Raw genomic sequence first — 25,758 nt, 5'->3', positions numbered from 1 at the left:
TATCATACATAGTTGAACTAACTCTCAGCTACACAAATAAGCTACTAATGAGTAATAGGTTTAAATACTTCACTTTATTTACGTTAATCTTAGTCGTAAAATATACTAAAGAAAAACGTAAGAATCTTCTTAGCAATAATAGTCAAGTGATCCTGCAAGTGACTAAATAGAACTGAGCAGCTGAGCTAGTGCTCGGCTTTTTATAGTCTCGGCCTACGCCGAAGGTGTATCCTAGTATAGGAGTTCACTTAGAAGAAGTTAACATAGATCAGTATAAGTCAAGGCTAATTAACATTAAATGAATTAATGCGCCAACTAGAGCCCCAAAGGCTCTGCAAAGTAATTGCACCTTACACTTAAGGTGTTATTAATTAATGTTTACTGACTAAGCGTGTTAGCTCCGACACGTCAACAGAATTGAACTTTCTGATACCTTGGCAATTACAAGTACTTATTAATAAACATTAATATCTAATAAGCTACTGGAGCAAACAACAATTTAAATGAGATATTGTAATTAACATAGCAATTAATATTTCGGAGCATGGCTCCGTAAACACTTACATACATGTCAATTTAGATAAAACAGTCTACAAATATCCAATTAACAAGAAAATTTTAGTATATGCAGTAATCATAGGTCCTATCTTGATCAGTAATATAGTAGTCTACACCATTACCATTCAAATATCAATTTTAGCAATTACAACTGCCAAATACGTTGTACGTTTAGGTATATGCTAACTTAAGCCCTGACTAAAATATAAATATGTCTCCAAAGTAATTTTATAGACATCTAGATAAAGTGCTTTGAGATAATATTCCATAATGAAAAAAGATGATTATTGCATGTACCTTAAATACCATACTCTACTAAGAAAGGCTACTTTAAATACTAAAAGCTGAATCACATATAATCTACACCAAGTTATCCCAGCCAGCTTTTATGTGATAAGTGTAAGAACAGAATGGTAAATAATATAAAAATTTCAGTTTTCAGCAGGTACTTATTTCAGAATCCAGATATTTTTGATACAATGTATAGACTGCTGAATGAGAGTTCGTATCTCTAGTTCTAAAATTTCTTCCTAATTGTAATGATTTCACAAAATTTAAATAATAGCAATTAGTATTATGAAACATAGATTGCGATGTTTATTTAAAAGTTACGATAGTATCTGGTACCTGAGTTCATCAATTTCAGCATTAAAAGGTAAAATTTTATTTTCTACCACGTTAAGAAAAGACCATCTCCTTTCAAATTGATCTCTAAAATGGATTAGCTTCGATTCCACCGTGCCATTGAAAGAAAAATATAATCTAGTAGTATAAAGTAATCACAGCAAGATTTATCATCATTATTGGTGCAAGATTTTTACTTGACACATTTCTTTATCACAATATTCATACATCCTTATTTGATTGAATATTGCTGCCACATAGCGTGTAATATTGTCCTTTAGGTGATTGGAGATAAATTTATCCAGCTAATAAATAAACAGGATGTAGTTAGGCACTCAGCATGAGTTTAGTAGAAATGTGTACAACGTATATTGTATGGAATGAATAATACTTGTTGCTTAAAATTTTTTCCTCGTTCTTTGGGATCAATATGTTTGGCACCAAGATAGACACCAGTACCAACAGCTCCGATAGTGGATAAACTCTAATTGATATAGATTTAAATTAAATTAATTGATAATTTATGTTTGGCTGCAATAGTAATGTCAGTAAATAGGAACTAATATGCTTACCGCTGAAATCAAACCAGTGGCTATTCTTTTTGCCATAAATCCAGCTGCAGATGCCGCCTAAAAAATTGATTACAATTAGAGTACTTTCTAGTATGTAAGAGGAACAAATGTCAATTTTAGTTGATAATAAACTCATAGTGCACATAGCCCATCCTTAACCTCTAAATTATTATCTAATCGAAATCTGAGTTCTAACCTAACACCAATTATTTTGTCAAAATTAACTTTAATTGTCAATTCGAGAGAATTTCCTTGATTAGTGTAATAATTATCTATTTAACTTTAATACACCTTTGATAAATTATCTTGAGAAACAACAGATATCTTCATAAGTAATTATAAGCACAGCAAGAACTAGTGCTTGATTAACCAACCTTAAGGTTTACCGGTAGCTATTAATTATATCGTAGTTGGCTAAGAAAGTCGTTAACTTTAGAATTACGATATGCTCGCGGTGTGTTATTTATTTTCTGTGGTGTCAACAGTAATTTGTTAACTAGTAACTACGCTCGAATATTCTTGCAGTTATTAAATTTTTAGTGCAACATTACGAATAAAATTGAGGTACAATTAAATCCTAACCAGGCCTGAAATTTCAGCTGGTAATAAATTTTTCTTTATTGTGGAATACAAGCTCAAGTCCTCCTCAAAACGAGCTAGATAATCATGGCAGTTTATAATACCATAATCCAGACCTTCTCGGAAGTCTCTGTAAGTTTTTAGAGTAGAATTTGATTTAGCCAAAAGGAGAAAAATATTATCCAAACAGGTAGAGTGATAGATATTATTAACATTATGACATTATTAATTAGAAATAGAATAGAGTAGGCGAAGCAATGTCTACATATGTATATATATTTATTTAATAATCGGAATACTAGAAAATGGAAAATAGCTATAAAGAATCGATAAAGCTTCTTTAAGACCAAGTTAAAACTAAAATTAAATGGTTTGTTTGCTACAGTAAATGCTTAAAAATTTTCACTTTAATTTTACTACGCTTATCAAGTCATGCCAACTTTACAACTGCAGAAAATTATTCTAATTTACAAGGGATAATGCATAAATATTGATAAGGTTATTTTAATGGGGGTTGTCGCGAGACCTAATAAAATATTACTAGTGGTACTACATAATTTTTCGTTTATAGTCTAGGTATTGAGATCTTACAATGCCTGTATCACTTGCAAGATATCATCATTCTGCTTTAGTTGTTCTGTTAATCTTGCTAAAAATATGAAAGTATTTGTTAATTTCAGTACGCGAAAATATGTAAGGCTATTTATTTCAATAAAGGATTTCAAAATACTACACTACAATATAATACCGTATAAATTTGATATTAATTGATAGCGGATTTCATCAAAGTTATTCTGATATAATTCTTCCATTTCAACACGAAATTTTATGTTAAGATATTCACCTAGTCTCTAAAAGTTCAAGAATAAATCGATTTACAGCTTCATTCGCTGAATTTACATAATGTTAAATATTAGTGTAATAGTAGATTAATTACGGTAGTAGTTTTCTAAAAGTCACTATTTTACTCTACTGTTAACTCTGATTAACTTTAATAGTTTCGGCATCATAGCAGTGGAACGTTTTATAATGATAATTTGTGGTTTAATAAATGGCTAACATTTCCAAAATCACCTTAGACAGGTAAGTTACAATATTTAATAACTACCACATCATATATGTCGACAGTTAAGATTAGATAATGTAATAACATACGATTATAGCTAAGATAATTTCTAACCCTTTTATATTGCGTCATTTCTTGCGCAAAATCTAATGGATGTGATTGCAAAAATGTTTGAATCATGCCTTCAACTTCGTAACAGAGAGACTGAATAGCTGTATTCACCTAATTAAAAATGCATAAAATATTAGCAGAGAATATTATGCTGTAAGTCCGAGAAAAATCGTGATAGTATGAATATTATAAAATGTAACAATATTAGAGATTTTATTAATTATAAATAAATTTTTAATTGTATGTATACTATAAGTACAAATCGAAGGAAATTAGTATCACAATGACTATGACTGTATAATGCTCTCGGAATATTTACAATTTACTTTAATGTCAGAGACACTAACAGTCGTAGGATTGTCTAGCGCATAAAGATTAAATCAAATTTTATTGACCTTATGACATATTCTACAATAAAATAAAATCATGAATATTGCAAGGCCTAGAAATAACTACACTAAAAGAATTTTTTCTTTTAGTTTTAGACGTTAAAGAGATCTATTATAATACTCTACTGCACTTTTATGTCGTAAAATTAATCCTAATCAATGTAGGATAGTATTTGTACTAACAAGACTAACGATCGTACACAATTTCCTATTTGCTGAGATACTCATTATAACACACAATTAATAACTTTTAATGAGGGGTTAATTGAAGAGAAATTAGATCAAAAAAGTAGTGTTCTAACAGGATTTCACTTATCAATAATACACCTGCAAACGTTATTTTATGCAGACTAAATACAATCCAAACTGCTGGACTTAATCAATTAATAATTAATATTTACATCTTTATAGATTTTAGCTTCAAGAGATTTTAGCTGGCTTTCCATCCATCTATGTGTGCTAGAATTTAAGCACTGCGATACAGAACTTAATTTCTCATAGTATTTTTCTCTAGAAAATTAGAAAATACATGAGACAGTAATTGGGTGAGTCTATAAGATATATGCTAAACATGAAAATTGTCACATTAATGATAGGACAATTTCTTACCGTTGTTGAGAGATTTGAAGATAAAAATTATTGCCATCTTGCAAATTAATTTTCGAATTTGTACCCAAATCATTTGACCATCGCAATCTAATAGATTAGGAATAGATTTAGTACACTAAAATATCTCGAATTAATACCGCAGTAATGATATTATCCGGGATAACTTTTAAAAGCTTATACGAGGACTAGCTGCGTAAACTATTACTATCATTCTTTATAGTATAATATTAGTGGCATGAGTAAGTTCGATTACAGTGTACCCTTAATTTAAGGTTGAAAAAATTAGATTAAAATCGTAAATTCTGCAATCATATGAAATAAAAATAGTTCGAAGAGTATAAAGTTAGTAAGCAGCCATTCAACTGATTCTCTGTAACAAGCACCAATATCATTACCATATCATAACGAAAGAGAGAATAGGCCAAAATTTGCTTTCACTTACAAATTTTGTAGAATCATTTCACGAATATCTCCGTTGACTTCTATAACTTTATCCATACTTTGGGCTAATTTGGCTTTTCTTGTTGATATACAGACACGTTCCTATTTATATGAGAGAAGGAAAGGTTACCACTCACAGCATAAGCCATATAGTAAAAAATAGCAAACTTCTTCATTCTGAAATATCTTACTCGAATTTCTCTTTCAAAAGTTTCGAATGCTCTTAATCGTTCCTTTTCATTTTCATCTCTTAATTCTAGAAGAAAAAATCGATTGAATAATTAATGTTTGTAATTAATAGCTCTATCTTTTAACTCAAAGTACCGTAGTCCTTGCAAAAGCGCTGCTTTAATAGTTATATATAGCTGAATATTTTGAAGCAAGACTACATATTTTAAACTCTGAGAGAAAAGTTGAAACCATGTTATTTACCTTCAGATGTTAGTCCATTGACTTTAGCGGCCAAAGCCTAAAATAGACACAATTTATGAACCGTGGTTCGATTTTGCTCAATTACTCAGGCATTGGAATAATTATTAGGAAGGAATCCAAAATTCTATAATTTGTTCCATTCCATAACGACATCGATTTATTTTGAAGCTGCTTACCTCCTTGGAAGATACAAAGAAGACTCTATCGTTTAATCCGTTGAGGGCAATTTGCGAGTTGATTAAATTTTGGTTTTTAACCTATTAAACATTTCATGCACAAAATTAGCATTTCAAGGTATTCTTAGTTAATATTTCTATACCTCTACTTTACAGTCTTCGTTGTTAGTGCAAACTTAGTCAATCACATTATCATTAGGTCTGCTTAATTTAAGGTTCAGTACTGCTATTGTTTTTAGTAATTGCAGATCTCTGTAGCTCATATTAAAATCAAGACGTTCATATCTTGTCTATCGATAGTTACGATAGTTTATTATTAAATTGATTACCTCGTTGGCTTCGTCTTCAGAGCAATCATCTAACTCATCACAGTAATTGACTAAAATAAACATTTCGGCTTGATGATGTTGCATAAGCATCTTCTTAATAAATTCCTGATCATCTTTTTCAATCGTATCGTTGACATTAAGGAGATAGACACAGACATCTGTGTCTGCATAAAGATCTTTAATACTGCTGTCGATATTATCGTCAGTGCTACCACCAGGACTAAAAGTGAATAGGATAATCCTTTCGGTTAAATCAATCTCTGCACTACTACTATGACGAATCGCTAGCTACTACTAAACTGTTCATAACTTACGTATCCATAATTTCGATTTCCTCTTTTAGTATTTCATGCCTAAGAGAGGGAAATACCACCGGCTTAGAGATAATTTTTTGGCGATGAATAAAAATTCCAATAAAGTAACGCAAGAAATGGTCTACGCTTTAATCAATTTAACTAAATTTCTTGAAGCTGCAGTTACTGTAAGCTATGATTCCTTGAGTAAGTATTACACTCTGATGGATTCGGATATGACAAGAACGAGTTTCAAGAACACAAGTATGAATAGTAGCGTTAGTTTAATGTGCTTAAATAAATTTTTATTTCATTTCTATCCATTAGAATCAAATATTAGAAATTTCACAACGGATTGGCAATAGATGAAAATGACACAAACTTGTTCTTGGGCAAGAAAACGTTTATAACTTTCACTTCTTCGTTGCCTGATTGGCGTAAAGCTTTCATTTTCTTGGATAATTCCTGTATGCATAATATTAAAAAGCCTCTAAAATAACTAACTTTTTTAAAATTCATTCATTCTTTAATGTCTTTAATTTGGTCTAAAATCGAAACCTTCCTTAACTGTCAAATACGTACCTTTAGTGGTATTCTTTTCACGTTGTTATTGGCTTGAAAGTAACCCTCGTCCATTATATTTTCATCGTCTTGATCGCTACTTGTAGAAGAAGATTTTATTTGAAGAACTTGTTGAATTTAAAAGGCCTTCGGGGTCGAATTGTCGTAAGTTAAAACGTTCTTCTTTTTGAAAGGTTATTTGGTCGTTGACAGTTTTTAAGTCTGTCATTTATTTTATTAATACTTAAAGTTAAGTATTTGTAAGGTTGTTCGGTTTATACTTCTCTCCATTTTTGTTTTGAAATAAATTGTTGTTCGGTTATTTCCCCAAATTTTATTTGGTGTCAAAGTATTAGCGTTAAGTCGACCGGAGTGCAACGAAAGTAGAATCAAAGTTTGTTAAAGTTTCGTAGCTTGATCTCTACACATTTCATTTCATTACATTTAAGTAGCTACGCTTTTCTGTCATTGTTGCTCTTAGTCATTCTTTTCTAAGATCTGCTGTTGTAGGAAGTTTCTTTGTCTGTCAGAGCTTGTTGTACTATTTTGTACGTAGTATCTCAATCGATAGAGAACCAGTAATAAAATCTGCTATTCTTAAAATTACTTGTTTCAACTACATTTTAATTACAGTCAGTAGAACAGGTTTTATTACAGGATACTAAACCTATTCGTCTTATAATAAATGTTCATAATATGACTATGTTCACATATTAATACGAATTGAGTTTAGAACCTTCTATCCACTTTCATTAATAAAAATATAAGAAGTCAAGTTGATATTAAATCACAATGGTGCCATTAAACATCACAAATACTCAAAATGTCTAAAGTAAATTGATATAATATAACTATACTACCAAATATAAACAAATAATGACAAACTTGGGATTGAAGAAAAAAATATAACGTTTTTTATGACTTACTGTCAAAACACGTTATTCCGATATCTTCGTCATGCTTGCAATCGTGAACTCCCCAGTCATCGTGATTACATGCTGTTATTGATGATTCATAACCATTGCATCTGATATTGTTAAGCCAGATGGTTCCATTCCCTTTTCCATATCCTGGACCATATGCGATAGGTTTCGAAAATCCAAGATGTCGGCAGATAACACTTGCATCAGTGTAATCAAAATTCTGGCTGCATACCGAGCCCCACTTTCCATTGTACAGAATTTGGACTAGTCCTGTTGAATTTAACCCATGTGTGTTTTCAAGACGGATTTGTATAGCGCTTTCAAGTTCAGTTTCTATTAAAATAATGTCAGTGCAACATAATACCAAATTAGATTAAATTCAATTGTAAACCTGATAATAAAGTAAAACGTGGGTAGAGTTTATGAAGAAAATTAATAGCCATTACTAGTAGTGGATAATATTTTACTATCACTAACAGTAGGTAAAATGAGATATTCGGTAAATTCTTCATACACTCTTATTTTAAAATCAAGAAGATTTACTACAAGTTCTAGAGGAGTAGAGTTGTACAATCGATTTAAAGGAAAGACTGAGAGAATCAACTATTCAGACTTAAATTCTATATAGCCAGCATTAATGTATCTGTGAAAAATATTTTAAAGTCATTCATTTCGTATGCTATCATTTTGATGAGGAAAAATACTGCAAATTATGAATATATTGCGAGTATATCCCGAAAATATGATGATCAAACAACAAGCATTTTATATATAAGCTAAGTCTTTCTTAATATTAGGTTAATTATATACTGGCACTCTTTATTGTACAGGAGCTAACAATGTATGAGAAAATGAAATTTACATACCATTGTAACATGTTAGTGTAACATCGAAGCAGTCGAAATGAACACCCCATCCTAAATGAGCACAATCTGAGAGAGAAGATTCGTAGCCCTTGCAATTAACGTTGCTAAGCCAAATATATCCGATTTCATCATGTTTTATGCCGCCATAATGCTTTACTGTCGAATATCCTAGTTGTTTACAAGCTACTTCTGCATTCAAAATGCTGAAACCGGAATTACAAATTGAACCCCAATTATTGTTGTGATAAATCTCTAGTCGTTCCTTACGACCGGTAGTGCTACTTGCTAAGTGAAGCTGGCCTTCTTTTGCTGTTTCCGTTCACATAAAATGAAATTTAATTACTTCCAAGTTATTTTTAGTAATTTAAATAATTATGTAGTAGATACATATATATGCAGCATACAAATAACATAGCATACATACTGATTCCTTTGATAAAGTTAAATGAATAGAATGACTAGATCTAAACTGAATCATATACTTTATCGAATTTTGATAATCTCATAAATCGTAATCTTTAAAATTCATAGCTGTTCTGTTAATCGTAAAATGCAGCCTTTTGAAAATTATTTAGTTATAAGTAAAGATCGCATTTAATTTAGCTAAACTATATCGCAATACTCATATAGATGAGTTCAGTTGAAATCATTTAAATATGATTTGGCTAGATAAGAATCTTTCAAAAATAGCCGTAAAGTATATTCAATTGCAGATAATCACCAAAATACAGCTATATCAAAATACTGGAATTCGATCGGAAAAATAAGGTAATTTCAAAATTAATCATTACTAAACGTGAATGGCAATAGCAGTCCTCTAAAGTATTAGAAATTAAGCTTTAAAAATATAATCTTACCTGGATTCGCCGTATCTAGATTAAGGGTAAGAGAAATTATAAGTAATAGAACGTCAATGATACAGTAAATATTTTAGAATTCTTGAATGAGCTTAAATAAGCAAGAAAGTTTAACCGTTCCTAATCTGCCAATTTATTTTAGCGAAAATTCTAGAGGAAAATGCAGCTAATCACGCTATTGTAATATTATTTACGGTATAACGCAATAATGTACTAACAGTCTCGGCAACGAGTTCCATAATAGCTCGATCGGCAACTGCAATGCACTCTTCCATTAATTAACGTACAGGTACCATTATTTTGACACGGGCGTAATGCACAATAATCATCTAGTCAGGTAATAATAGTAGTTAGTTTAATAAAATCTATATATTACGTATTAATCTATTGAGAGATAAATTGTAATTTATCTCAGGGATACTGTACGCTGATACATAAACATATGGATCTTATCAAAAGTCCTTTCTGTACAGATCTTGAAGATGGGCATATCGCTAATTTTTCTTGTTATACGTAAGCTAATATTATAAAGCATGCCTACTACTATATTTATACAGTCTATAGGATTGTATAATTTCAAAAACTGTGATAAAAAGTCTTGTATTAAATAGTTCTAATCTCTAGATCGCTTATACTGGTCAGATGAAAAGTACCAAGGCAGACGGAGCTGGTCATTAAAACTACTGATACAAGGTTTGTATCTAAATTAGTACGGGAATGAAGATAATATTCTTACTCTTAAATGAGCAAAGAAATTACTGCTGAACCATAAGGATTAGGATGCAATGTAAAAAATTAATACACTAATTTACCTGATGTGCCAACGACCAATATCGTTGATTGAAATATGGCAATCTAGAGAAGAGTAGAATTTCATTGAGGCTAACAATAAATTTTATAATTCTACTAAGTTATTACATTTATAGACTATTGCTTTAATTCAATAACTCTAAATTTCTGTTTTTATGTTTCTGGGTTGTTTCGAAATTTATTTCACGATAAGTTTTGTTAGGTATTAGACTTATAGGAAAATTAGTCCGACAAAAATGTGCCATGCGATAAATTATTGGGACTACTCAATCAAAATTGTACACTGGGGTAAAATTTTGATTAAGTAGTTCCTGTAAATTGTCTCAAAATCAGAAATGATCAAGATTAGATAATTTATAAAGTTCATCTTTTTACATAAACTACTTCTTCATCCAAGAACAACTCTACCTCTAGGAGAAGAAATCTGCTAACGTGCTTTACGATTTAAGTATATTTGATCTATAATTCCTCATTTATCTAATATCAAATTACTTGCTTAATCTCTGCTGCCAATCACCTTCATAAGACATTTTTAACAAACACTACAATATTTACTGTAACCATTTAGCACGGATGTGTGCTTAGCACAATCTCAAGATTCCAGGCAATCTAGAATCTCACTCGTACAGTATCAATTTTATTCTTTTATTTAATGGTTGTCTACTATCTATTAAGTTATTTTTTAGGCGTTTCGACAATTACACTATACATAATACAATTATAATTGAAATACTCTGGTAAAGATTTTAGGTATACTTCGTCTCCTCTCATAATTATTACCGTGTGGAATTTGGTAACATAATTTTTAAATTTTTCGCTATTATGAATTCACTGATGCGTAGTGATAAGGCACTCTATTTAATGCTATGAATATTACACATTACTTAAAAGCTTGCTCTACATTCTTACTGCATTTCATTTTAACATTTTTATATCCTGCCGTTTTATTTTCTATGCTGAATCATTTTACATTTAGTAGTATATTACAGGCAATGAAGGTAATATAAAATTTTGACTAGTATTTTATGCTGTTAATAATTATTAAATTTATGATGTATCGTGAATCAATATCAATAGAATAAGCTTTAATCAAACATATTATTGTACAATAATGTCGATAAGCTTTTATATAAAATTTTTATTACAGTATTTAGTCCCGTACATTAGGATACGGGTCAAAGTTGCAACTATCAGACAGGTATAAAAATATATTAAATAAGCATCAGAATTACAATTGTAGTAATAGAAGTTACTGCTATTAATTGGTCTCTTAAATACAATAAGAATTGTAGCTATAATTTCTCAAATTTTGTTAAAAATGTATCTTAATCGACTTACCAAAATGAAGTAAATCAATAAGCAATGCATTGATGTTGCTTATTATATTTTAATATTTCCTTTAAAAATGTTACAGATAAACAGGCGTAAAAATATGCTGTTTTCGTCTCATTATCAAAATAGCTAATCGTTCAAATATTAACAAAAGACCATAGACTAGAATATCAGCATCGATGTCTAACTCGACTGCTCTGTAGAAAGTTAGAACGATTATAATAGAGTATGACGACATACCCGGAAGTTTGGTGGCGAATAATTATGAGTAAACTGATTACTTAATTTTTCTAATATTGTTCCTTGTAATTGTTATAACCTAACTAGCCCATATAGGAACTGTCATTTTATAATTTCTTTGATTCCTTTTATTAAAAACTACTCAGTGTTTCAGTAGCAATATATGCAGCTCTTGTCTATCATTATCTACAATAAAATGACGTCAAAACATAATAATAGCATTTCAAATGGAAAATAATTCTACCGAAAGCTGAAAAGCATCTTTGATCCTAAAACCCGTCTTGAAGCGAGGTTAAGATAAAATATTCATCCCTAAATAACATATAGATCTGATCGAATTTAGATATGATTTAGAGATAGAACTTGGTTAATAGAGTACAGTACAGTAACCACGAGAAGCAATTCTGAGACACTACTGCAATAGAACTACCTTTAACCATTTTAGGTTTTTTGCTACGAAAACATCAATCTTTATGTTAATCTTAATAAATTCTTCAAATTTATAAAAATACCGCGAGAAAATTATAACATTATAATTAAGTAATAGGCTATAAAGATAAATTATACATGGGGAACAGTTACTACTGTCTTAATCCGTCTATCATCAACAAAGCAGAAAAGACTATAAAAATTATATAAAATACGCTGAAATGCCTTCCTTTCTTTAGTCCACCTCCAGACTTCTATACAAACTGCCTAACTGGACTACCAAACTACACTAACTTTCATATATAGTACTTTGCAGATCGATGACGGTACCATATCTTCAATATCACTATTTAATAGTACTTCATAGTACTCTAAATTAAGCTGTGGCAATCGGTACACATTTTTAGACAGGTTTTACCTTATAGTAGTCATTATAACATTCATACTATTATACCGGATCAGCTACTCTATCACTGCTACACATACTTCATGTAGGTATGTAATGAAATGAAAAATGTAGAGATCAATCTACAAAACTTTAATAAACTTTGATTCTACTTTCGTTGCACTCCGGTCGACTTAACGAAACTTTGACACCAAATAAAATTTGGGGAAATAATCGATCAACAATTTATTACAAAAAAATAGAGAGAAGAATAAACCGAACAACCTTACAAATACTTAACTTTAAGTATTAATAAAATAAGTGACAGGCTTAAAAACTCAACAACCAAACAACCTTTCAAAAAGAAGAACGTTTTAACTTACGACAATTCGACCCCGAAGGCCTTTTAAATTCAACAAGTTCTTCAAAAGAATCTTCTACTCTCCCCTTAAATTTTCTAATTTCACTATCATTTATAGGCTTCGCAGAGCCGTCAGAGGTATTGAAAACTAAACACTGATAACCAATAGCTCTTAAGATCCATTTTAGAAAACTACTTTGCACCATTTAAGAAAACAAAAATCATTCAAAGTTCAGACACAATTTACCCTATGATTCCCTTAAAAAACACTATAAAACCAAAAAGTTAACAATGAAAATATATCAAACTTCACTTCTAACATAATTTCTATCATTAATACACTATAAAAGTCTAAAAATTTACCTTTAAACATCAAGATTTAGTCATAAAAATAACAGTCTAACTACTTAACAATCAACACCACCTCTGCCAATTTCCATCTTATTTTCTACTTTCCTAACTAAACTTTCCTGACGTGACTTTCATGTCACGTCATAAAATTGCAAAGTTTCAAATTCATAACAAAAAGTTCAAATTTCAAAAATCAACTCTTACGATATTTTTCATAAACTAAAATCCAAAAATTAAAACAGAAAAATTAAAATAGATAAATAATACAGAAAAATTATAATAGATAAATTAATACAGAAAAATTATATCGGACATAAATCCGACCGGTTCCGGAATCCGAATCCCAAAAATCCAGATTTTATATAAAGATCACAGCAATCGCTTATCAAGAAATTTTATATGACTACTACGATTACTTTTCTGACATTATTATCGCTTAGTATTGACAGTTAATGTTTTAGCGTCAGGTTGTACGGTAACTGTACGATTATAGACTACATCACAACACTTGACTGTCATGTTATAAATCCCCTTTCTCTACGGATAGGGTTTTGTTACTAAGTCAAATTCATTTACATTTTGAATAGACTATCTAACACCCTTACTTCAGGTTAGGCAATTGCTCTACGGCTACTTCTATAGCAATCTATATAATACTATGTAAAATAATGAAGAAGAAAATATGGCGACATGATGATTTGGCAGGGTAAAACATAAAGACACTATCACTTTATAGGTATTTTCTATAGTAAAATAATACTAGTTACATACTAAAAGCTATAAAGGACTCTACTTTTAGTCCTTTATTACAGTATTAATTAAGTATTTCTACTATCCGGTCTAAAAAATAAAGGAAATTCTATAAATCAACTTCTAATCTGCCACTGATTTCTCCGATTGTTGGTATATTTTAATTCTTCATGATACAGTGATCCATATGTATTTATGCCCAGTAATTTTGGTTCTTAGTTCCAGATCATTCTATATTTTTTAAGATACTGCAGTTATTGTATAATGTACATGCCGGCACATTGCTTGCAAATAGGAAGGCCTGTCAACTGTACTCGCACTGCATATAATAGTTTGGGCTTACTGTGTAATTATATTCAATGAAGGTTCAAGCTGAAATAAGTTCTCGGGCTACGATAGGTAGTGGACATCGGACAGTTTTTTGCATATTTAACAATAATAAAGTACATAGGAGCATGAATTTAGTAAATAGTCATATTTTATAGCTCGGGACTTCAAAATACTTTTAAATTTTAAATTGGTGTCTAATAGCGAATGAGATAGTTTACGTGTAATTTTCCAAATATTTGTATAGCCCTAGTGGTATTACGAAATCTACAGTATCTGTTTGCCCTATTTTATCAGAGATTTCATTTAGAAGCACATACGAAAGTAAAATCATTTTTCTAAACTACAGTTAGAAATCAGTTTAATTGATCGAACAATTTCGAAAGGAAATATCATAAAATACGGTGGAAAACTTGCATAATTATCATCATACGATCTTATACACGATTCCGCTTGTCGCTAGTTTTGAAAACTCGATCCAAAAATAACAAGTGGTGCCTTTCAATTTCTATGCTTACAGTACAGTATACTATAAGTACATTCTTCTGCATTTTCTTGAAAATTTCTAAGCATGTAATTGAACTGCATTTATCCTATTAATACTATAGAACTAATGCAACACTGCTGTTGATAGTTATAGGTACTATTACAGGATTTATCTTTTAGAATAGTATACTATGTGCAATCTGCAAATCAATATAAGTAATTTAATTGCAGCTCGAGATCGAAAAATGACCATTATATCGTCAATAACTAGCAGATGTGTAATCAAATTAGTACAGTATAATTTATTCTTTAAATACCGCAAGAGTTAGCCAATCAAGCTTTTTATAAAAATTTTGGGTAAGACTAATCCTTGTATAAAGAATTAAGCAAATGAATGCCGATTTAGCCTTTGTACTATTGTGACTTTTAGTTTAGATGTATATATGTTTTAATCAATTAAATCAAAGCCTACTACCACTATTCGTGAAAAATAAAACTAATAGTTGAGTGCCAGTAATTCCTTTTGGTAGTCAATGAATCTATTCAGACATTCGCCATTCGTACACGTTGACAAAGAAAATTATATCAAAAGACAACTAATAATAGAAATCGTTGCTTGCCGACATTGTCTAGAAGTAAGCCTATTGAGACTGCAAAGATACAGTAGATCAGCTATATTCTTTAAATTCCTCCTTTTTAAAAATTTTAAGATTATGAGATAATAGCCAAAATTGACTTCAAGAAAGCTACTCGTAGTATTATTTTTCGGCGCGGAAATGGTGTAAAATAAATCATGTGATATTTTAAACTCTATTACAGTCCCTATTCAATTAAACAATTGTTTTGCTATTAAAAAGACTTTCTTGAAATTACTCATTGTATCTTATACATCAGAGAAGCATATTAAATCCACTTTGTGAAGTTCTTATAGTCAGTACAATAACATGCACCAAATGCTCACGGCCTTGTTCGTAAACCTAACGAGACAGTGTGCGATTATATTTCTGGTAAGATACATACTACCTGCTGCATGAGTTTGTGGTACGAAATGTAATAGTACTTTTATTTAATTAAAATTATAATTATAGTCACTCACTTAGGTTCACTCGCTCCACTGATTAAGCTATGAAAGGAATAAGTACTTGTAATAATTTCAGCTAATTTCAGTAGTTAGGCGTTACAGTACTTTAGTTTTGCTAGCTCGAAGAGTTTGCCGTTGAAAGCGGTAGTTACGATATTTATTAGCAGATAGAAATTTCACCAACGTTACCACTGTAAGGTGTTTAAACCCAAAATACCCTAATTATATATCAATTCTATTATGGCTGTCGGCTTGATAGCGAAAAAGTACCGCAATCTCGGTTAATACGTACTTGCAAACCATAATTTGGGTCATGTTTTTAATTATTACCGTACTTATGTGACTTACAGAAACTCATAATTTCTAGAAGAATGCAATGTTTATAAAGTAATGTCAATAAGTGTCATACAAATAGCAAAAGATAAAAAGGATGGAAAATACTTCTTGTAAATTATATTTTTCCAAGGCCTATCCCGCATTGCATATCATTATTTTTTATATTGTAATGAAAATCTTTTGTTTACAACTGTAACTAGAAAGTAAGATGAACTTTTAAAAGATTGGCTTACAAGCGTTATGAATAACACTTTTAACAGCCACGTGAGTTGATTTTATTTTTATGAGCGTGCTATTGTTAGTGTACGCATAAATTTCAGAAGAATCAGACTATTCTTAAAGTTAAGATAAACTAGATCGGTCGTCACGTTCTCCTTTCAATCGTCAAGTTAGTACCGAAAAATTGCAATTATGAATCAAATACCAGCACCCGTTATGAAATTTCAAAACTCTGCTAATGCAGAATGGAGCAATTCGTTAAAAGTTATTTGTAGTTTATCCATTGCTTCTCTGGTATTCTCTATTATTATCGCTGGTGTCGGAGTAGCCGGATTAATCTTACCTGATAAAGTTGGTCCTTTTACCATCGGGATGGTTGAAGGTTATCATTGGTTTTGGGTTCCTGGTATGGTGAGTCGGTTGTAACAGTCTAAATACTCTACAAGTATTATTTTACGTTAGCATGGCACTTACCTGAATCAGAAACATCCCTTGTTAAACTAAAATCCCAAACAAACGTTTGAAAGTGAAAGTTTAGAACACAGAAAAAGTAGCCTGAAGGGATGAAAGTTAACTGAACTAGGCTAATTCAAGACAGTGAATATATATATATATTTGAACAATTTTGCATTTATATTAATTTATCCGCATAAGTAGGTCTGAATATCACTTGAACTATGCCTACTTTCATAAAGTACTATTTTTATCCCTACTATAGAAAGGTCACTCAATGAATCGCCTCATAATATTAGCAAATAAAAAATAGTCGATTACTTAAAATTATCGTAGAATATTACAGGAGCTAACCTAAACAACGTAATCTATAAACAGCTAGATCTCAGACTACACTCCTAATAAAGAGTTAGCCTTTTATATCCGTCGTTACAACATTTGATAAAGATGTTTATCAATTTATTCTCCCTAGCCCTCGACTATTTTAAACCACCTAAATATACCGAGGCGTAGATCATTGGCTACATATATCGTCTCTATTTTACTCACTAATAAAAGTCGACTATTTAAACGCTTGAATGCAAGATCTTTGATGCTACTAGTCTCCTAAGGGCTGGTATCATCATCTTACAATTTATTATTGAAGTCGTACTTAACCAGTTAAACCTATTTCCTGCTGCAAAGAATTATGTATCATTGTTTTTGCCTTACTATACATTAGTATGTATCACAGTAGGCGTTTGCGCGTATACTCGTAAATAGAAGTAAAAGCGTTCATTTTCTGACCTAGCTTCTAATATGAAGTTGAAAAATTGATACTTATACAGTATTCCGATAAGAAAATGGTTATCATACAGCTTGCGCGCCCATAGTTTCTTGGCTAACTAAAGCTAGTGGCTATCATACTTTTACAATTAATAAGGTGGCATCAAATTAGACTAGTGTACATGCATTTTATTGCTCTTATCATAGCTGAATGCGGTATACTTTAAGGCAAAAATTTACGCTAATTAATTATTCTAGTAAAGTTTAAAATTCGATCGTACATTTCGTATAAACGAGTCGATTATTCTCATTGCTCTTATTAACGAATGTTACAGCTTTTTATCACTAGCATCATAGGAATCTGTGCATACAGAAATGGTGAATATAGACACTGCGCGGTAAGAACAGATTATAATTTTGTATTGATTAATGTTGTCTTATTATTTACTAAATCTAATAAATAATTACATATTAATAACAAAAGAAAGCTAATACAACGTCTAAGTTAGCAATAAAGTTAAGTTTACAAAAGGTTATTTAAAAGCCTTATTACTACTGCATTTACGACCTCATTGCGCACTGATAAACCACTTAGCAGACATTAGTAACGGGAAATGTGGTAAATTCCGTAGTAACTAGCATTAATGATAATGTAGTTAAGCTAACTTAAAGCTTAAAGTATTTATTTTTCTGCTATTGAGTCCTTAAAGCTACTTTATTATACTGATTCTGGCAGGCAACAACTCATCTGGTGTTTTCGATTTTTACCATCCTTACGGTTATTGCTGGATTGGCTCTTTGTGGAGTAGCATTAGTGAATATGAAAAAATTAGTCCTTGGATGGCTCTTTGCAATTGTGCAAATTTTCCCATTCTTTAAACCATCTAATACTCAATTGATTTTTGGTTATTGTGGTACTGGCGTAGTTGCTGCCATTTACCTCTTTTTCTTGTACTACAGCATGCATAGTTCTATAATGTATTGTAGGATGCCAAAACAAACGTTAACCCACGATGTTAATGTTTCAATTCGACCGGTAAGTGTACCTATTTCTAAGTAAAGCGAGAATTTACTTTATATGTACATACATATATTGATCCAGTTTTATTATTTCATAGCAAATGCTGCAAGACTCTAGTGGAATGAACTATAACTATCTACCGGCCAATAATAATTTACAAAATAACTATTCAGTTTAAATATGCCACTTGATAGTAGAGTACATAAAGGAATTAATCAGCGATTAATCAGCACTTTGATAGTCCTAGATGTTATTTTGTAAACGTGGCGATATCTTTTTTATGCGTATTTACTCCAGTAGTTTGTTGTGTTTTCGACTTCAGATAAAGTAAAGGTAACGTTTTGCAAGTTTTTTCTCTTTACTACTGCAGTTCATGAGAAACACTAAGTAATCTAAAAAATGATTCCTTAATTTTTGGATAAATTTTTACTAGCTATTTGAAAAATCTCATAATGGCTCCATTTTATGTAGCGTTGTGCAAGCTAGTCTGATTTAATTTTTTACATGTAGGGTGTAATGAGCTGTACGAGCTTAAGTCTATCTTGATTCTCCTATGCTCTCTGAATTAGCTTGTGTTTTGTACCATGACCAGGGAGATTATATAAGGGCTACTTTTACTCTTTCAATCGAGCCTAGGATGTTTACCTTGTTCAGCCGTCGTATTATCAATTAAAATAATTAATTAAAGTTTAATGAGTGACTACCCTTTCTTACGAAATTTGTACGTTAGGGGTCTAGCATGCATGAGGTATTTACCGTTATATGCATACTTGAAAATCTGTTATTGCCGTCTTTGTTTAGCATATGGGCTGTGAGTCGCTATTATATAATCGATGGCTGCATATTTCAACATCGTCACTCACAAGCTAGCTCTTATTTTAAATGCGGTAGAATGATTTCATTACCTGTTAGCAGTAGCTAGTGAACAACTAGCTAGTAAATGATTCGATTTAAAGCTCTACCGTTTATTAAATAGGATATTTGCTTTAGTTTAATGTTACCAGTTTTAAAGGATAAAGTAAATGCACTAAAGATGAAGTAGATACAGCAGAACAATCTGTAAATTTACTTTACATCTGTATCTAAATTCATAGTCTTTTAACGTTGCAAGATATATTAAAAAGAAATATGAAAAATCTTATCCATGTAAAGCATCGGTTATCCTCAACAAATAATTGTCAAAAATTCGAGTTGAATAGGATCTAATATTTTATACTGAAAACTTAGAGTGGGAAAGTAGATTTTGTAGCGATATAAGTGTCCTAAGGGTAATTAGTAAGATGATGGCTCCAGTCAGGATGGAATTAGTAGTGTCAAGGATGTTGCTTCTGGTTAAATGGTGGCAAAGTTTTATTAGCAGATGAGATAGAGTCGCTGGTAATAAGCTAAAGTATCAAAGTTTGATTGATCAAGGATGAGGAATGACAATCCAGCCTAGTTTGGGTCTAACGATCCGTGGCCATACTTAACAGAGAAGCCGGAAAAGAAAATCTGATAAGGATTGCATTGATATCTCACACTCATAAAAGTCATTCTGAACGTAGAAACTAAATAAGAAAATTAGTCGATACATTTTATTGGTATCTAACAGGTATCTATCTAGCCATTTTGGGCTATCGTAATAGGAAGGAAATTACATAAGATTGATTCCTGCAGGAGGGAAGTCGGTCCGAGAGCATGAGGCCTAGCTGCGTACTTCTTATGTTGTCTAATTACAATCTTTGCTGCAGTGTTTCAACAACTAATTTTACGTAGTACACTGTTTTATTCACTATTGTTAGATCGACTTATTGCGAGATCATCATTATTCCCGCAATAAGATAGTACCGTAGATAATCTTAGCTTCTACTTTAAAAATAGCCCTCATTAATTTTGATTTTACTAATTAGCTACTAGCATGTAATTTGTAATCGATGTTTAGTAAACTTGAAAACTTTAAAGCAGTAATGCAAGTGAAACTTTTGATGAAATAGGCTATTTTTATGGGATGAAAGGAGAATTTGATTGTGGGAATGATTTGAGATGTAATTTACGAAGCACTCCGTATTGACAGTTAATTATAATCATATGCAAATAAGTTTAATTTGCATTTAATTAATATCGAATTTACAGTTTATTAGAGGCAGAATCAGTTATTGCCAGCTGATTATTTATAACTTGGCTGAACGACAAATAAACGGACTGGAAGAACAGTTGATCTGTAATACATATTACACATAATTATATGATATCGTCTAAGTTTAGCGGCAACCATTTCGTTATTTTTGATAGGGTTACTTTTGATTTGTTCAATTTCAAGATTCATATGTCTCCATTACACTTGTAAAGTTAAAAATTTACATTACATACTTAAAAATAAATCATTTTTTCTTATTGCTCTTAATAGATGCTACAAACTACAGACTATTATATATATAATTATTACCAGCATTTTAGGAATTGTATGTAAAAGAGGTAAATATAGGCACGCCCGGTAAGAAAAGTAGTCAAAGATTATAATTTTAATATGATTTTAATTTGTTTGTCATTAACCGGATCCTATACATGTCATATCTTTACGAAATTAGAGCTAAGGTACTGCCCAAAATCGAAGAAATATCCTTCAAAGGGCGCTTAATGCCTTATTGTCATGGCATTTATACTTGCATACACGACAATAAACGATTTGATAGGAGTTATTATGTAGTATAATTGTAAGATCTAAATACGTTTAGACTTTAAATAGAGCAAAAGCATTTAGCAAAGCTGATTTAAGATCAAAAGCATCTACTTCTATATTTTGAATCCTTAAAATAATAATTATACTGCTTGCGGTAGGCAATAGCCCATCTGGCCTTCAGTTCTAATAAGTGTTATTACAGTTATTTTTGGATTTATGCTTTATGGTACTACATTTACAGACACGATATTCAAAGTCTTTAGATTTGGACTAGAAATTCCGCAACATATCTCTCTCTTCAAACGATTGAAGAGATTACTGATTGTGGCCTACTTTGGTACTGACATAATTGCTTCGTTTTATTTTAAATGTCTTCCACTTAAGAGGATATTACCAAGAACGCTCCGTTATGAGGGTATACTACTATTGAAGTTTCACAACTAATACAGTAAAGGTTCTCCAGCCAGATCTGTCTAGTTCTATTCGCACATAATGAACTATAGATACTAACGTTTGGATATCCCAATTGTTTATTAGGCAAATCTATACCAGCTTATTCAAAATTCGTTTATCTGTTTTGTTCTCCTTGTACCGTAAAGAAAATTTCAACTTGACCGAGGGAGCGATGTTCTCAAGAGGCAACCAGACGTATCTGTCTATAGCCCCCAGTCGCTGTTTCTATCTTGATTAAAGGTTACGATTTACGAACCTTTTAGAATTGCAACTTCTTCTGTAGCAACGCAGTAATTTACCATGATTAACTTTTTATAGCTCTTTGTAATTACGTTGGGATTTTTATAAAATCTTTACTGAATTACATCTCATTAATAGCGGATTGTGACGCAGCTTCAATGTAGCTTAAGATTACAATTATAGGATTCCACGAAAATAAAAATAATTGAATGTGTCAGATTGTGAAATTGTATATAAATGTCTACTTGTAGAAATGATTACATTGCGTACTGTGGCAATGGTATTGAGATTTTTATATTAAGGTGTAGTGCAGTCCTAAATAAGATTAAGATTATAGCATTGTACGTAAATAGAGAAATTATATGCTAGATTGTAAGATTGCCTAAGTGTCTAATTGCGGAAGATGTTTACAGTACGTATTGTAGCAATAATCGTATTGAGATGCTTATTAAATTAAGATTCTGAGATAATAATGAATTACCCTAAGTATGTTAGTACTGTGAGATTTGTATTGTGACGCTTTAATTAGAAGTGTAAGACGAACCTAATCTAATGTAATAAAGTGAAGTTGACGAGAAACTGTAGTTCTAGTTCAATTTTTGAGAAGGCATTTTATTAAATAAGGCTTCGCGACATAGATAGATTATGTTAAGCATATGAGTACTGTGAGATTTTTGTTATGACACTTTCAGTAGAATTGCGAATTATGAATAGTTGACACGAAAATTTAGAACTGACCTTACAATTTAAGCTACTTTTACGTGATTGGCGTTTCACTGCTACAAGTAATGCCCTTTCTGTACAAAACCTGTAAGAGAACGACCAGTGGCATTTGATCGTTAGACGCTGGCGACATATCACTGAATATATGCAATTTTTATATTTTTAGCCGGTCGTCGTTTGGTCGTTGAACAATGATAGCATTAAATCTCATTAAGTTTAGCTAGCTCAAAATCGAAAGTATTTATTTGTTTGCTTTTGAATTTCTTAAAACTATTTATTTTTCTGCTTTTGAATTCTTAAAACTATTGATTATACTGCTTGTGATAGGCAAAGTCACGTCTGGTGATTTCGCTTCTAACCACTATAACGTTTATTGTTGGATTAGTTCTTTACGGCGTAGCATTAGCAAGAATGAAATATTTAGTCTTCGGATGACTCGTTTGAGTTTTGACACTGCATCCCACCTTTCAATTAACAAAAAGTTTCATGGTATTTGCTTGTAGTGGCACTGGCATAGTTGATGCCCTTTACCTGTTTTTCTTGTATTACTGCATGCACAGTTGTATAATGTATTGCAGGATACCAATAAGGATATTAGCCTGCGACACCAATGTTTCAACTCGACCGGTAAGTGTACCTGCCCTTAAGCAAAGCGAGAATTTCTTTTATGCAAGTGTAAATTTTACTAGTACAAAGTAGAGTATTGTACTGAGGTATTTTAATTAAACATATATTTATATTGATTATTATTCAGCGATTACTAAAAGACATAAGTGGAATGAACTATAACTAATGATCGGCCAAAAGTAATTTTAATACAACTTTTCGGTTTAATTGTGGCACTTGATAGTGCCTGGAGGACGTAAGCAGTTGACCTATGTTTATTCTCCTATTTTTCTTCAAGTTTATTTGAGCCTTGTATAATAGCCATGAAGATGATGCAAGATTACTCGTACTGTTTTAACCGAACCTAAGATGTTTAACTTGTTTAGCTATTGAATTACGTATAAAAGAAACTAATTATAGTTTATCGTGCGACTACCCTTTCTATGTGAAAATTAAGTGCCTTGCACGCGTCACTAACAATTGTATAGATGAAATTATTTGCCGCAGTCTTGGTTTAGAGTATTGAGTCGTGAATCGTCATCACATAATAAATTCAAACGAAAACTCATTTTTAAACATGGTAGAGTAATTTCATTACCAATCCTTAGTAGCTGGCTGCTCGCCAGCTATTATATAATTGGACGTAAGGCACGGTCCTGTAGTGTACGGGTTGTTAGCCTAAAAACTGCTGTAATCAGCTGAAATCACTACAGGTCCTTAACCTTAAAAAGGACATTTGTTTTACTTTCAATGCCACTTGTTCTGGAAGATAAAATAATGCAATGGATATGAATTTGATACAACTGGATTGTACATAAAGCTTACTTCACTTCTATGCCCCAGACTCATGATCATTTCATATTTCCCAAGATATATTCCATAAAATAATTGTTAAAAATTTTGATTTTAATAGGTATAATTAAGTATATAATAAGGAGTAAAAGTATCCGCAATCCTCAACATTTTATTATCAAAAATCCAAGTTGCATGAAATATAATATTTTACACTCAAAACTTGGTGTAAAAAAAAATAAATTCTATAGGGAGATAGAGATTCCAAGGGTAAATTGAAAGATTAAAACACTTGTCCTAATGGAAATAATGGTGTCAAGGATGTTACATCTTGGCGAAAAAATCGCGGTTTTATTAGTGAATGGGTTGGAGCTGTTAGCAATAGTTTTAAGCAGGCTGCAGTCTCTTACTTTTGCTTGGCCCAAGATGAGGGTAGACAACCAAGGGTAGCTTAGGTCTCAGCTCTTACCCCATACTGGTCATAAATTAGAAAAGGAAATGGAGAAAAATTTCATTGACATCTAACGCTCAAAAGAAGCTGAATAAGAAAAATAGTCTATTTGCATTTTAATGGCATCTGGTCGTTGTAGGCTACTGTAATAGGAAAAATAACTAACTATAAAAGACTTTCTGCTGGACAGTATATGCCAAACGGCCAACGTATACAGTACAATGCCCGCGTGCAATGTAGAAAATACAACTGACTTGTAATGTCAAAACTATACAGTATTCTAGTCCATAACAGCGTTGTTGATAATATAATGTTGAATGTTATAGTCGAGTCGAAATAAATCGATCATAATTATTATTGTATTTATCGATTAAGATGGAGAATACGGAAAAGGCATGGTCAGAAAAGAAAACAATTCCATCGCCAACGCAAAGCTCACTGTCCGTCGTTCATCGCAAACTCCAAGATATAGGAGATTAAAACAACATCGCGAACGCCAAGCTCACTGTCCGTCGTTCATCGCAAACTTCAAGATATAGGAGATTAAAACAACATCGCGAACGCCAAGCTGGCCATCACTTAGCGGAAAACCGCCAACAGCTCGCTTGCAGTCTCGTACTTCGCGAAGCATTTTCACCCACTTCATAACGCCCAACACCCGGTCATTGACCGAGCAGTTTACTCGTTCATAATTCATCTTACTTATTATGAGTTTAATTTATGGATTGAAGCAATGGTTATTTGTAGCCTATGCCGATCATAGCGTCATTCCTTGATGGATAGATTTCATTTGGTACTGAAGTTGAAAAATGACGATATTGACTAATCTTGTTGTAATAAATGTATTTCACAACTGTTCCATTCCATCTTATCGAATACTTACCAAATCATTGACTAAAGCAAATAGAATGCTTTTTATTGTTACAGAATTCAGAATCGTAGAGCAATAATGAGCTCGAACAAGAATCTAGTCAAGGATCATCTCTACAGTCTACAGTTGTTCAATCCATTTGGTTCGATGAATTGACTACAACCAAGCGTTGCCTACAAGTTCAGACTTGAGCCTGCCAAGGGTAGGCTTTCCTCAACTCGATGATAGTTC

The 25,758-nt window shown here is 31.5% G+C and overlaps 4 protein-coding genes across 4 annotated transcripts in view; 1 reads left to right on the top strand and 3 right to left on the bottom strand.

The window, feature by feature from the left end:
• Positions 1-1,269: 1,269 nt before the first annotated feature.
• On the bottom strand, positions 1,270-7,031 carry TRIADDRAFT_57779 (uncharacterized protein; the record flags this gene model as incomplete). The annotated part of the gene is made up of 19 exons (XM_002113490.1): positions 1,270-1,320; positions 1,380-1,487; positions 1,574-1,666; positions 1,755-1,811; positions 2,337-2,463; positions 2,925-2,982; positions 3,082-3,184; positions 3,514-3,621; positions 4,301-4,409; positions 4,509-4,595; positions 4,951-5,051; positions 5,141-5,205; positions 5,382-5,418; positions 5,558-5,638; positions 5,887-6,106; positions 6,201-6,239; positions 6,562-6,644; positions 6,762-6,840; positions 6,985-7,031. The coding sequence occupies 19 exons, from the start codon at positions 7,029-7,031 to the stop codon at positions 1,270-1,272; spliced, it is 1,653 nt and encodes a 550-aa protein (XP_002113526.1).
• A 642-nt stretch (positions 7,032-7,673) lies between these two features.
• On the bottom strand, positions 7,674-7,934 carry TRIADDRAFT_17692 (uncharacterized protein; the record flags this gene model as incomplete). Its single annotated transcript, XM_002113489.1, has 1 exon — positions 7,674-7,934. A coding segment is annotated over one exon (261 nt), but the record flags the coding sequence as incomplete, so codon positions are not given.
• Positions 7,935-16,685: 8,751 nt separating this feature from the next.
• On the top strand, positions 16,686-19,060 carry TRIADDRAFT_64049 (uncharacterized protein; the record flags this gene model as incomplete). Its single annotated transcript, XM_002113853.1, has 4 exons — positions 16,686-16,904; positions 18,047-18,109; positions 18,448-18,747; positions 18,830-19,060. 4 exons carry the CDS (start codon positions 16,686-16,688, stop codon positions 18,908-18,910), a joined length of 663 nt encoding a protein of 220 aa, XP_002113889.1. The 3' UTR covers positions 18,911-19,060.
• A 1,106-nt stretch (positions 19,061-20,166) lies between these two features.
• TRIADDRAFT_57776 (uncharacterized protein) overlaps positions 20,167-25,758 on the bottom strand; it is a gene marked incomplete at both ends in the record, with an annotated part of 6,243 nt that continues 651 nt past the window's right edge. Inside the window, 4 exons of the mRNA XM_002113488.1 lie at positions 20,167-20,279; positions 22,101-22,164; positions 22,823-22,892; positions 25,163-25,357. Coding sequence (XP_002113524.1) covers positions 20,167-20,279; positions 22,101-22,164; positions 22,823-22,892; positions 25,163-25,357 — 442 coding nt within the window. The remainder of the gene's footprint in view (positions 20,280-22,100; positions 22,165-22,822; positions 22,893-25,162; positions 25,358-25,758) is intronic.

The sequence above is a fragment of the Trichoplax adhaerens genome, genomic scaffold (genome assembly GCF_000150275.1).
Source record: "Trichoplax adhaerens TRIADscaffold_6 genomic scaffold, whole genome shotgun sequence".
Lineage (NCBI taxonomy): Eukaryota > Metazoa > Placozoa > Uniplacotomia > Trichoplacea > Trichoplacidae > Trichoplax > Trichoplax adhaerens.
The sequence above is the reverse complement of the archived record's forward strand: the minus strand, read 5'-3'. Positions and strand labels throughout refer to the sequence as shown.